Genomic DNA, 12,951 nt, shown 5'->3' on the forward strand with positions numbered 1-12,951 from the left:
TGCCTGGTTATTTATGGTAATTTATACTAATTAAGGGTGAACATACACTAACATACTCCTCTCACTTGAGGGCTGTGTATTATAAATATGAAGTTGAGACCGAACGCGATTGTTTGGCCACTTTGTCAATATCCCCAAACCCATTTGTTATGCTGTATTATGGAAAAACAAAATAACTAATTGATTTCTCAAATTCTTCGTCGATAACTTGGAAAATACGTGTAGTACTAACAAGGCGTTTACAATCGGCAGAGTACTGTTAACGCTAAAGTGTCCCGGGTTCGATGACAAGTATTTCATAGAGGATATGTGTTGGTTTCGGTGGCATATCGAATGTCATTCACGAATGATCATATAACATGTATGTTTTCTATGATCACGAGTGAATTAAAATCGATATTCGTCCGAATCCAACACATTGTCTTCTAATTAAATTAAACGTTGATTTTGATATGAGTCGCATAATGGGGAAAACCGGGCTTTATGCATGTGCGTAAAGCGTCATCCCAGATTATCCTGTGCAAACCGCTCATGCATTAAGCCATGTTTTCCTTTCATGCGACCCTATTATATCTATATCTCAGCTTCACGAAATGCTTACCAGTAAGTACTGCATCAGCACAATTCATTTGAAAGACAAAATGAGCCTATGGGGAAAAAGGGCTACGCATGTGCATGTCCTTTCAGCGCAGTGGTTGGTATACACGCTTCTCACCAAGGCGATCCGGGTTCAATCCCAGACTCATTTTTGGCAGAACGCGAGTAATTTAGTTTCTTTACTATAGTGTTTACGTTTTTTTATAATGCAAAACTGTTTGATAGAATTAAGAACATGATATTGAAGCGATATATGCGGAATGTTATGTCCGTAACATTTGAACCATAACCTTGTTTGAAAGTTAAAAAAAATATACGTTAAAATTAAACAATCAGATGTTTAAATCTATATGCCTATGACCACGCTGATCACGAATTCGTTGGAATTTTTAAAATATCTAAAGCCGTTCAAACGTTATCCTTTTTTTTTTTAAATTCAAAAAATACATATGTATCATATAATACAAAAAAAATTTGTTTTTTGTTTTTTAATAAAACATAAACAGTTTATAGTGTTGTTTAAAAGTTTGAAAAAAAATGAAAAAAAAGAAAAAAGTTATAATCAAAACATATTTTGCATTAAGCACCCTTTTCATAGACCGTCCCATTTACGTGCACAATTGAAATACGCTCGCTCGCTCTCTCGTTCGCTCCATCGAAATCAAACAATAAGATAGTGAAATCTATATGAATTTGACTCGCTGAATCCGAATCCGTTGTTAATTTTCCGATATCTTGATCCGATAAAGAATTATTGAGTTTAAATGGTAAAATTCGATAAGAATGCAGCACACTTTTAACAGAAGCTCAAAATCCAGTATACCTTAAACTCCAGTGAAATAAAACAATCAGATAGTCCAATCGATGTGATTTTGTCTACCTGAAACCGATTCCGGTGCTACTTTTCCGATATATTGAACCGTTAAAGAATTATTGATGTTAAATGGTGCCGTTCGATTAGAATGCAACAACCTTTTAAAGTAACATTACTACTCAAAATCAACGAAAACTTCGTACACTATTTCGTAAAATAAACTTAATCAATTAAAAATCAGTGTTCCTTGTGGCAATTGCCGAAATTTCAGCGCCAGGTATGGTAAAATAGATGTCTGTAGATACCGAAATGCTCGTTTTTATTATTGTTTTGCATATTTAATTCCATTTTAATTTCCCGCAACGATATCTATTCATACGACACATGAACACTAACATGGTGTTCCTGTGTCGTATGAATAGATATATTCGCGGGAATAATGCCTTAAAAGAAAAGAATACGTTTTAAATAGATGCATACTAATCACTCATTTAGTCACTCAGTCAGTTACTCACTCAATCACTCACTCACTTACTTACAGTCAGTCACTCACTCAGTCAGTCACTCAATCACACAGTCACTCACTCAGTCCATCAGTCATTTAGTTTCTCGGATCCAGATTTTGGTATTAATTATCGGATACAGTTAGCCCTTAAATAACAGTGTAAGTTCGTTCGCACTTTTGTGTTTGAAAAGTCTTTTCGCTTGGCTCTAGGCAATATTGATAACAACAAGTGAGTGTCTGTAATATTAATACACTGATGTGTGTATTAATATTCATATTTTCAGTATAACCATGTCGAGTGTCGAAATAATGCGCTAATCTTTCTTAAAAACAATTCAATTATTCTGTCTTTAGTTATTTAATAAGGCATTCGCAGAGGATTCTCGTTACATACCAGTCGTGCTATTTTAATCTATATAAACTAATAATTGTAAAAAAAATACGGTTTTATTTGTAAAAAATACGGTATTTTAGAACAATTCTTTTTTCGTTATACTGTTTGATAACGTGACATAGCGACTGACAACGCCTTATACTGGTTGGTAACGTGTTATAGCGACTGACAGCGCCTTATACTGGTTGACAACGTGTTATAGCGACTGACAGCGCCTTATACTGGTTGACAACGTGTTATAGCGACTGACAGCGCCTTATACTGGTTAGAAACGTGGTATAGCGACTGAAAACGACTAATACTGGTTGACAACGTGTTATAGCGACTGACAGCGCCTTATACTGTTTGATAACGTGACAAAGCGACTGACAACGCCTGAAACTGGTTGACAACGTGTTTTAGCGACTGACAGCGCCTTATACTGGTTGGTAACGTGTTATAGCGACTGACAGCGCCTTATACTGGTTGACAACGTGTTATAGCGACTGACAGCGCCTTATACTGGTTAGAAACGTGGTATAGCGACTGACAACGCCTAATACTGGTTGACAACGTGTTATAGCGACTGACAGCGCCTTATACTGTTTGATAACGTGACATAGCGACTGACAACGCCTTATACTGGTTGACAACGTGTTTTAGCGACTGACAGCGCCTTATACTGGTTGGCAACGTGTTATAGCGACTGACAGCGCCTTATACTGGTTGACAACGTGTTATAGCGACTAACAGCGCCTTATACTGGTTGACAACGTGTTATAGCGACTGACAGCGCCTTATACTGGTTAACAACGAGGTATAGCGACTGACAACGCCTAATACTGGTTGACAACGTGATATAGCGACTGACAACGCCTTATACTGGTTGACAACGTGTTATAGCGACTGACAACGCCTTATACTGGTTGACAACGTGTTTTAGCGACTGACAGCGCCTTATACTGGTTGGCAACGTGTTATAGCGACTGACAACGCCTTATACTGGTTGACAACGTGTTATAGCGACTGACAGCGCCTTATACTGGTTGACAACGTGTTATAGCGACTGACAGCGCCTTATACTGGTTAACAACGTGGTATAGCGACTGACAACGCCTAATACTTGTTGACAACGTGTTATAGCGACTGACAGCGCCTTATACTGTTTGATAACGTGATATAGCGACTGACAACGCCTTATACTGGTTGACAACGTGTTTTAGCGACTGACAGCGCCTTATACTGGTTGGTAACGTGTTATAGCGACTGACAGCGCCTTATACTGGTTGACAACGTGTTATAGCGACTGACAGCGCCTTATACTGGTTAGAAACGTGGTATAGCGACTGACAACGCCTAATACTGGTTGACAACGTGTTATAGCGACTGACAGCGCCTTATACTGTTTGATAACGTGACATAGCGACTGACAACGCCTTATACTGGTTGACAACGTGTTTTAGCGACTGACAGCGCCTTATACTGGTTGGCAACGTGTTATAGCGATTGACAGCGCCTTATACTGGTTGACAACGTGTTATAGCGACTGATAGCGCCTTATACTGGTTGACAACGTGTTATAGCGACTGACAGCGCCTTATACTGGTTTACAACGAGGTATAGCGACTGACAACGCCTAATACTGGTTGACAACGTGATATAGCGACTGACAACGCCTTAAGCTGGTTGACAACGTGTTATAGCGACTGAAAACGCCTTATACTGGTTGACAACGTGTTATAGCGACTGACAGCGCCTTATACTTGTTGACAACGTGTTATAGCGACTGGCAGCGCCTTATACTTGTTAACAACGTGCTTTAGCGACTGACAACGCCTTATACTGGTTGACAACGTGTTATAGCGACTGACAACGCCTTATACTGGTTGACAACGTGTTATAGCGACTGACAGCGCCTTATACTGGTTGACAACGTGTTATAGCGACTGACAGCGCCTTATACTAGTTGACAACGTGTTATAGCGACTGACAGCGCCTTATACTGGTTGACAACGTGTTATAGCGACTGACAACGCCTTATTGTGTACTACATAAATTAGGTGCTCAATTTACGTGAACATGTTTACTTATCTGTATTGTCAATCAAATACCAATTAAAGCAACCTGAAAATAGCCACAGGGTTTTTTCTAACCATTTTGGGAAAAGGAGTCTGGTGGTCAAATTGAGATTTTTTAAATAGATAAAATGGCAAATATGGGAATTTTTTACTACAAAATGGACCATATTGGGATTTTTTTATCAATAAATATTGACCAAATCATATAAATTATAGTTATATACTTTGTTAGATGTTTATGAAATAAAATTGAGATATAACAATTACCGTATGCCAATTTTTTTGTAAAATGGCAATCGTTATTATCATACACAACAAGAGTATTGAGGAAGGTTTTGTTCAAAGATAATTTTGTTTCGTATTCCATAGGGTGTTCTACGACATCGGATTTTGGGCGGGAATAAAACTCATGTACAGTCTAAATTTGTCGGGTATGTTGAAGTATATTATCAGTATCCGGGGCACATTTAAATAGAAAGTGAGTCGACAATGACCAATCGAGCCTTACTGATGATGATGTGTTTATAGTCATAATAATAAGCATTATAACAATAATTATTATTATTATGATTATTCAATTTTCATTATGATTGTTATAATTGTTAAAGTAATGAAGAATAATAACAATACAACTTAAAACACAGTACATTTTTTATAATCGTGAACAAGAAAGTTTAGGCCATGATAACAGTTAAATTCTTAACAACTCTTCAGCATTATAACTATTGCTAAGGATTTTTTTCTTGGAGTTTACTTCCAAAGTCTATATAAGCATTTTTTTTTCAAATCCTTTAAAATTGTATTATTAAAATCAAAACACGTCTTTACACATGGATCAAGTTTTGTTAATAACACATTGATAATCTATGTTTATTTACTTTCTAAAATTGTTCGTGACTAAATATATTTTGAATATAAATGTTTTGTATTTAATATCAGTGTACTTGATGGCATTTTGTAAAAGAATTATATATTTTTACAATGCAGTTCACACAAATTTAAAGGAGAAATGTTTACTTTTTTATGTAGAATGGTTATTGCTGTAACGTAATGGACTTCTCCATTTGATATGTTATGAGCTTATAAAATTGTATACTTCATTGATAATGTATATATGGGGCCTGCTATATTTGTGTGAAGTGCTTGCAAAAGGTATACAGTACGTTTTACTTGTTGATTACTCTAAATTGAACATTATTCTTTTTGGATAAATCTTATTAAAATTAGAGAAGCATGCGTTATGAATAACTGTATGGGCTATTCATACATTGTCATTATCAAACCGCATGTGAATTGGTTTGAAAGGTGTTATTATATTTCTATTGACGTATGGGTGATATTTTGGTGAATAAATTATTGAACTTGACTTGGCTTATAGTTGTGTTTAAGGAGGTGTAGCCGATTGAACCTGATCAATGGATTTGTTTTGAAACTAATTGTGTATCAAGGTCAATGTTTAACCCATTCTCCCGTCCTTCTAAATTGGATCAATTTATTTCCAAAATTAGGGATGTCTAGTATATTTATTTCTATATTTAGAATATTAGGGATGTCTGGTATACTCATGTCTATATTTAGAATATTTCTTACAGAAATTCTTTTAAGCAAACAGCGCAGACCCAGATTAGACGCCACATCATGTGGCGTCTCATCTGGGTCTATGTTGTTTGCCAAGGCATTTTTTTTCAAGACGCTAGGCATAAATGGGTTAAGGTTAGAAGGTTGTTTTTGCTGTGAATTCAATACGTAGATAAAGTGAGTGGAAATTTTGAATTAGTGGAAAAGTGCAATAGGCGATTATTTTTAAATATTTTTTTATAATCCATATGCTATTCAGCCGGATGGTAAGTTGTTTCAAATACCCCAATGCAACTGCAAATTATGCGTCAAAATACGCCATCAAGTGAAGTCTCATATTAGCAGGATCTCTTTGTAAAAAAAAGATTTTTGTTAAGAAGAGATGAAAAAAAGCTGAATGCGACGCCCCTGTGCGGACGACACTACGCTCATGTTTTCAGCCTCGTTTTCACAGATATATATATATATGTATATATATATATATATATATATATATATATGTATATATATATATATATATATATATATATATATATATATATATATATATATATATATATATATATATATATATATATATATATATATATATATATATATATATATATATACGGAATATTACGCTAGTCAATTGTTCCGTGTGTTTGCATCAGTCCAGTGGCTTGTGTGAGTGATATGAAATAGCGCAAGCCACGAGACTGATACAAACACTTGTAACAATTGACTTGCGTAATATTCCTTATATTATAAACAACGTTGAATCATTTAAGAAAAAACATGATTTTAAGCATTCATAATTAACCAAGATTGCTCTTATAATTTTCTGCATTCAAAGGGACGTCATTAAAGTAGTCCGGCTAGTATGGTAATACGGCATTGGAAAACTAGCGAGTAGCATAATACGGGAATTATTTATGTGCAGATCTATTTTACCGATTGATACAACTTGTATTGTTTAGTAACATAAAGCAGGTATATAATAAAAAAGTAGACTCCGCTTTTAGGGTCACACCATTGGAACAATCAACAGTATTTGTAACTAAAGCCAATATCAGCAACACTTACCAAGCAATATAAATTCCCTACCGGTGAAACTCCACCATTTTTAGCAATATTTATAGTCTTTTTGTTGCCATAGTAACCATAATTCTTGACGTAGGAAGAACATGCAATGACGTGCATAATCTCCATAATGCCATCCATCCATGTTTCAAGTTTCATGAAAAAATATGAAGAACTTTTAAAGTTATTTCAGGATCCAGAAAAGTGTGACGGGCTGACGCACTGAGCGCAAACCTTAAGTCCCCTCCGAATTCACCGGTAGATGACAATAATTATCAGTAAATTACACATACTGAAATAAACACTCAGAAACTAAGTCAATTCATGTTTACGAATATATTCACTGAAACAACATAAATTTTGAAACATTTCATTATTTATAATAGAATTATGTACAATTTTACAAAACTGTTATCAAACATAACAAACACACCACACAACGGTCTGTATTACGCCTAAACGTCTGGTCTTATTTAAAACGTGAGTTCATATCGCACGTTTGTATTCCCATCACGTGGCATTCAGGTTATCCGATCACGTGACACATGGTTAAGGAAAGTAGCCGGGCAGTATTGGTTGTGGTCGCATGTAACCCCCGCCACCGGGACTGAAACGAAAATTAAAACTATACTACTCAAAATTTGCTAAGGATCACTTTTTAATAAGGTTTTTACTCTACATTATCTTCAATTTAATTTAATTTAAATTGTTATTTTGCAGGTTTTGATATTAGAATGTGTGTTTTGATTTTAATTTTATGTATTGCTGAACAATTGCTGCGTGACGCTGGACGAATGTAGCTAGGGGTGAACTTCAAATTACACATACTATACAAAGTGTAATTTTGAGTAGTATATGTTTCTCGATACCACATTTAAGCCTCTAAATCTTAAAGTATTTAAAACATTAATACGAGTAATAAAGGGTACAACACGGCGAAAAATACCTGCCTCGGCATGGACGTCGCCATATTGACTATCACGTGATTACCCCCTATTAAAGACTAGTTTTGTCAGAAAGGACGCAATTTATGACTAAGTTATATTAACCGCGCTCTAGGAAAACGAGGTTTAATGCATGTGCGTAAAGTTTCTTCTTAGATAAGCCCCATGCAGTTCGCACAGGCTGATCAGAGACGACACCTTCCGCTTTTATGGAATTTTTCGTTTAAAGGAAGCCTCTTCTAACCGAAAAACCAGTTTAGGCGGAAAGTGTCGTCCCATATTAGCCAGCGCGGACTGCACAGGCTAATCTAGGACGACACTCGACGCAAATGCATCAAGCGCAGTTATCCAAGAACAAGGCTGAACCCATTTATGCCTAGCATCTAGAAAAAAAGGCCTTTGCAAACAGCGTAGACCCAGATGAGACGCCGCATGATATAAGACGCCGCATGATGCGGTGTCTCATCATAGTCTGCGCTGTTTGCTTAAAGGAATTTCGGTAAGAAATATTCTAAATATAGAAATAAATATACTAGACATCCCTAATTTTGGAAATAAATTGATCCAATTTAAAAGGCTGGGAGAGTCCACTAGGCATAAATGGGTTAAATTGTTTGCGAATCGCAACTGTGTTTGCAGACTGAGACTTCTTTATATGGAATTATATTGTAATGTATGAGTTATGTTTTCTGAGTACAGTTGAAAAATAGAAAACAGAGACGCACACAAACTATAAGGGAAAACAAAGGACTAATTAGAGTAAATACCCACTAAAGCTGTTGTTGACATTTATTGATAATTATTAAATTATATATAAATATTGTTCATGAAGAATCTCAAAATTGGAAGACGATTAGATGCCTAAAGACAGCAGTCATAACGTACAGGGTGCAGGATCACGTGACTTTGTTGGGTTCCCAATTAAACGTTAATTGATGTAAACACGCCGGTAAGTGCTGCTTTTTCCAGGGACCTATTGTAAAGGTCCCTGTTTTTTTCCAATTAACATTTTAACAATTTTTGTTTAGAATTTCAACTAGTGCATAAAAGACGGATTGTTATTCCGCTTGTAGCAATGTGAAATACATCAGAATTACTGTATTTAATAAGACTGTATTCTTGTTCAAAAATTCAATGTATACTTCACTATTATGCTTCACGATACGTGAAATTCGGCACAGATTTCAGACGCATTGAATGATTTATTCTTATACCTTAAGGTATTGGCACAAACTGCAAAAAATGTCTTCTATGCACTAAAGAGTTTTGCAAATGTATTTCAATAACTTGAGATATTTGCAATAATAAAGTTCTTAACGGTGTATTCAATTCGGTCCTGCCCGTGTGTAAATCCCTGTAAACCCCGTTGACTCTGCACCCTGACACAGTATGGTCACACAATTACGATAATGAGGGGGTCTCAAGTTTAAAGTGAGTCATTCACAAGCATTCATAGTATAGTAGGTTAAAGGCACTTGTTCACAGTTTGGTAAAATGACGATTTTTTATAATTATTGCCATATACTGGGTTTAAAAAAATAATGTACGCATTATGTTCTAACAAGCGAAACGACGCTCTTGACTAAGAAAAATGTTTAAAATATTTGTTCATTAATTAACGTATAATCATGATTCGAAATCGGTAAAACAATAAAGCATTTGCAACGCTTTTTCCCGTAAGTTTTGAAAAAAAGAGTACCATTATTGCGTTAATGTTTCATGACGCAAGATGAATGAATGCGTTGCTAAACGAAAGAGCGCGGGCTTTGTCGTCCAGAAGACCCGGGGTCGAATCTCGGGGACGGCAGTATTATTTATTCAACTTTTTGTCTTGCTATTATAATTAGTTAAGACTATTTAAATCATTATAGATTGTTAGTAAACATATTTAATCACATTTTTCAAAAGCAAGAAAAGGTCTGTGAACAAGTGCCTTTTATCTGTTCCATCTCACGGGTGTTAATCACGCGCGCCACCTCTTTTTTGAGATGCATTAATACATGAGCTATTGCTACTTCCGAGGTGGATTTATTTATAATCTCTGAATCGCAATCCATTGACCGATTTTAAAAATAGTGCGAAATATTTTGAAAAAACAAAACAACAACATATAAAAGCTAATCACCATGTACAATTATCCATGAAATTTCAAAACATCCGGACCTGAGCGCCACCTCGGAAGTTGCATTGGCTTATTTATTAATGCATCTCAAAAAAGGATGGCGCGCGGGATTAACGGCCGTGATATTCGTCCATGTAATGAGGAGCTTTTATATTTTAATATATCTGTCAAAAAGGGGTTTAATACATGTGCGTAAAGTGTCGTCTCAGATAAGCCTGTGTATTTTGCACAGGCTAATCAGGGACGACACTTTTCGCTTTTATGATATTTGCCGGTTAAAGAAAGTCTCTTCTTAGGAAAAATCCAGTTTAGATGGAAAGTGTGGTCCCTGATTTGCCTGTGCAAACTGCACAGGCTAATCTGGGATGACACTTTACGCACATGCCTTAAACCCCCTTTTCACAGAGCGCGGCTCAAATATATTTGATCAAATCACGTCTCTGATCAGCATACATACAACACCAAGAAACAATAGCAACAACACACATAAATATCATCTAATGGATCGCAAGATATCACAGAAGTATATACACTGTTCATGCATGCACATTTGTGGAACAAATAGTCCCTGTTAGTCAGGAAAAGTAGCACACACGTGAAAAAGTAGTCCAAAAGGAAGTTGTTCAGTGAAGGTATCCCCGGGATCAAGGAAAGTAGCCCGGGGGTAGAGGTTGCGTACGCACCAACCGCATACTTTGCATAGGTTGTCTGCAACACGAGATGCGCACAAGAATGAGTGTGGCACGCAGTGATTTGAGCCTCGGTGTGGGAAAACTAGGCTTAATGCCTTGTGCGTAATGTATCATCCCAGATAAGCATGTTGAGTCCACACATGCTTATCTGTGACAACAATTTCTGCTTTTATGAAATTTTTCGTTTAAGAAAGTATCGTTTAGGCGGAGAGTGTCGTCACTGATTGGGCTTAGCCGACTTTACAGGCTAATCTGGGACGACACTTTACGCACACACAGTGTTCACAGAACGAGGCTTATTTATAAAGACACACGAAAATACGGAAAAACTCACATTTACTATAACAGATAGATTAGAAACTTTATTTAAAAAAATGCAAATGCATAAAAGGTTTAGGGCGCTTAATAAGAAAAGTGTAAGTTCTAGGAAACAGTACGGTAAATTGGAACAGTTGAAGTTTGAGTAAATAGTACGTTTTTGGAAGAATTGACGTTTTAGTAAACATTACGATTAATTGAATTGTTTTAGTAAATAGTATGGCTAACTGGAAGAGTTGAAGTTCTAGTAAATAGTATGGTTAATTGTAAAGGTTGAAGATGTAGTAAAAAGTACGGTTAATTTAAAATGTTGAAGTTCCAGTAAAAAGTACGGTTAAGTGGAAGGGTCTAAGTTCTAGTTAATAGTACGGTTGATAGGAAGAGTTGAAGTTCTAGTCAATAGTACGGTTAATTGGAAGGGCTGAAGTTGCTAGTAAAAAGTATGGTTAATTGGAAGGGTTGAAGTTCTAGTAAATAGTACGGTTAATTGGAAGGGTTGAGTGCTAGTGAAAAGTACGGTTAATTGGAAGGATTGAAGTTGCTAGTAAAAGGAAAGGTTAATTGGTAGGATTGAAGTTGCTAGTAAATAGTACGGTTAATTGGAAGGGTTGAAATTCTAGTTAATGGTATGGTTAATTTGAAGGATTGAAGTTCTAGTAAATAGTTTTGTTAATTTGAAGTGTTGAAGTTCTAGTAAATAGAATGGTTAATTGAAAAGGTTGAAGTTCTAGTAAAACGTAGGGTTAATTGGAAAGGTTGAAGTTCTAGTAAATGGTACGGTTAACTGGAAGAATTGAAGTTCTAGTTAATAGTACTGTAAATTAGAACGGTTGACGTTCTAGTAACTAGAATGGCTAATTTTTAATTTGAAGGGTTGAAATTCTAGTAAATAGTATTGTTAGTTGGAAGGGTTGAAGTTCTAGTTAATAGTACGGTAAATTGGAAGGGTTTAAGCTCTAGTTAATAGTACGGTTAATTGAAAGGGTTGAAGTTGCTAGTAAAAAGTAAGGTTAATTGGAAGGGTTGAAGTTCTAGTTTTCCGAGAACGAAGCTTAATTCACATGTTCAGATGTACATAAATCAAACAACTTACAACTGGCCGTACGAGATGGGTCTCGCCACTGTCCGGATGTATTGCGGCTGGCGCTCTATGATCTTAGGGGGCGGAGTCGGCTGGCGAGGGGACGGAGGGCGGTACTTCCCTGAAATTAACGAGACACGTGTCGTGTGATATATAGTGTTTTAATGAGATGACGACAGAAAACTTGAACGCGATTGGCTATAGTTTTTAAAAGAATGATAATACTCAGGTTATTTGTAAATAAGTAAAATTGAAAACGAATTTTTAAGAGATGTATTTCTATTATATTTGACTGACTGTCGAACTGAGAACAAACAAAATCAAGTAAATACTTACGTGGTGGTCTGAAATGAACAAAAAAGGAAAAGAAGATAAATATCGTTGCATGAATATAAGGATTGTTATAAGTACTAGTAGAAGTATGACCATATAAAGTCACAAGTTGTGAATATCGCTTGAATGTTTGTTTTCTGGGAGTTTTTATCTTTCTAAAAATTAACAAATTGCAATCTAGTCTTTACCAAATCTCTAGTATATATTTAGCTGTTATTGTTTTCAAAGGACAACATTAAGATGCACCTTATTTAATAATCACGAACGTTGACTATATGTGTCTTGTTCTGATAAAACTGGGCATAATGCGTGTGCGTAAAGTGTCGTCCCAGATAAGCATGTGCAGTTCGTACAGGCTAATCAGGGACGACACTTTCCGCTTTTACGAAAGTTCTCGTTTAAATGAAGTCTCTTCTTGGCAAAAATCCAATTTAGGAAAGGATCGACCCTAATT

The 12,951-nt window shown here is 35.9% G+C and overlaps 2 protein-coding genes across 2 annotated transcripts in view; both read right to left on the reverse strand.

Moving 5' to 3' along the window:
* Positions 1–7,328: 7,328 nt before the first annotated feature.
* LOC127851689 (protocadherin Fat 4-like) overlaps positions 7,329–12,951 on the reverse strand; it is a 163,581-nt gene continuing 157,958 nt past the window's right edge. Inside the window, exon 17 of the mRNA XM_052385538.1 lies at positions 7,329–7,614. The gene's annotated coding sequence lies outside the window, so the exon portion shown is untranslated. The remainder of the gene's footprint in view (positions 7,615–12,951) is intronic.
* Positions 12,173–12,951, reverse strand: part of LOC127849916 (protocadherin Fat 4-like) — a 45,805-nt gene continuing 45,026 nt past the window's right edge. Inside the window, exons 14-15 of the mRNA XM_052382665.1 lie at positions 12,423–12,508; positions 12,173–12,285 (exon numbers count right to left, since the gene is read on the reverse strand). Coding sequence (XP_052238625.1) covers positions 12,173–12,285; positions 12,423–12,508 — 199 coding nt within the window. The remainder of the gene's footprint in view (positions 12,286–12,422; positions 12,509–12,951) is intronic.

Source organism: Dreissena polymorpha, chromosome 11 (assembly GCF_020536995.1).
Source record: "Dreissena polymorpha isolate Duluth1 chromosome 11, UMN_Dpol_1.0, whole genome shotgun sequence".
NCBI classification, from domain to species: Eukaryota; Metazoa; Mollusca; class Bivalvia; order Myida; family Dreissenidae; genus Dreissena; species Dreissena polymorpha.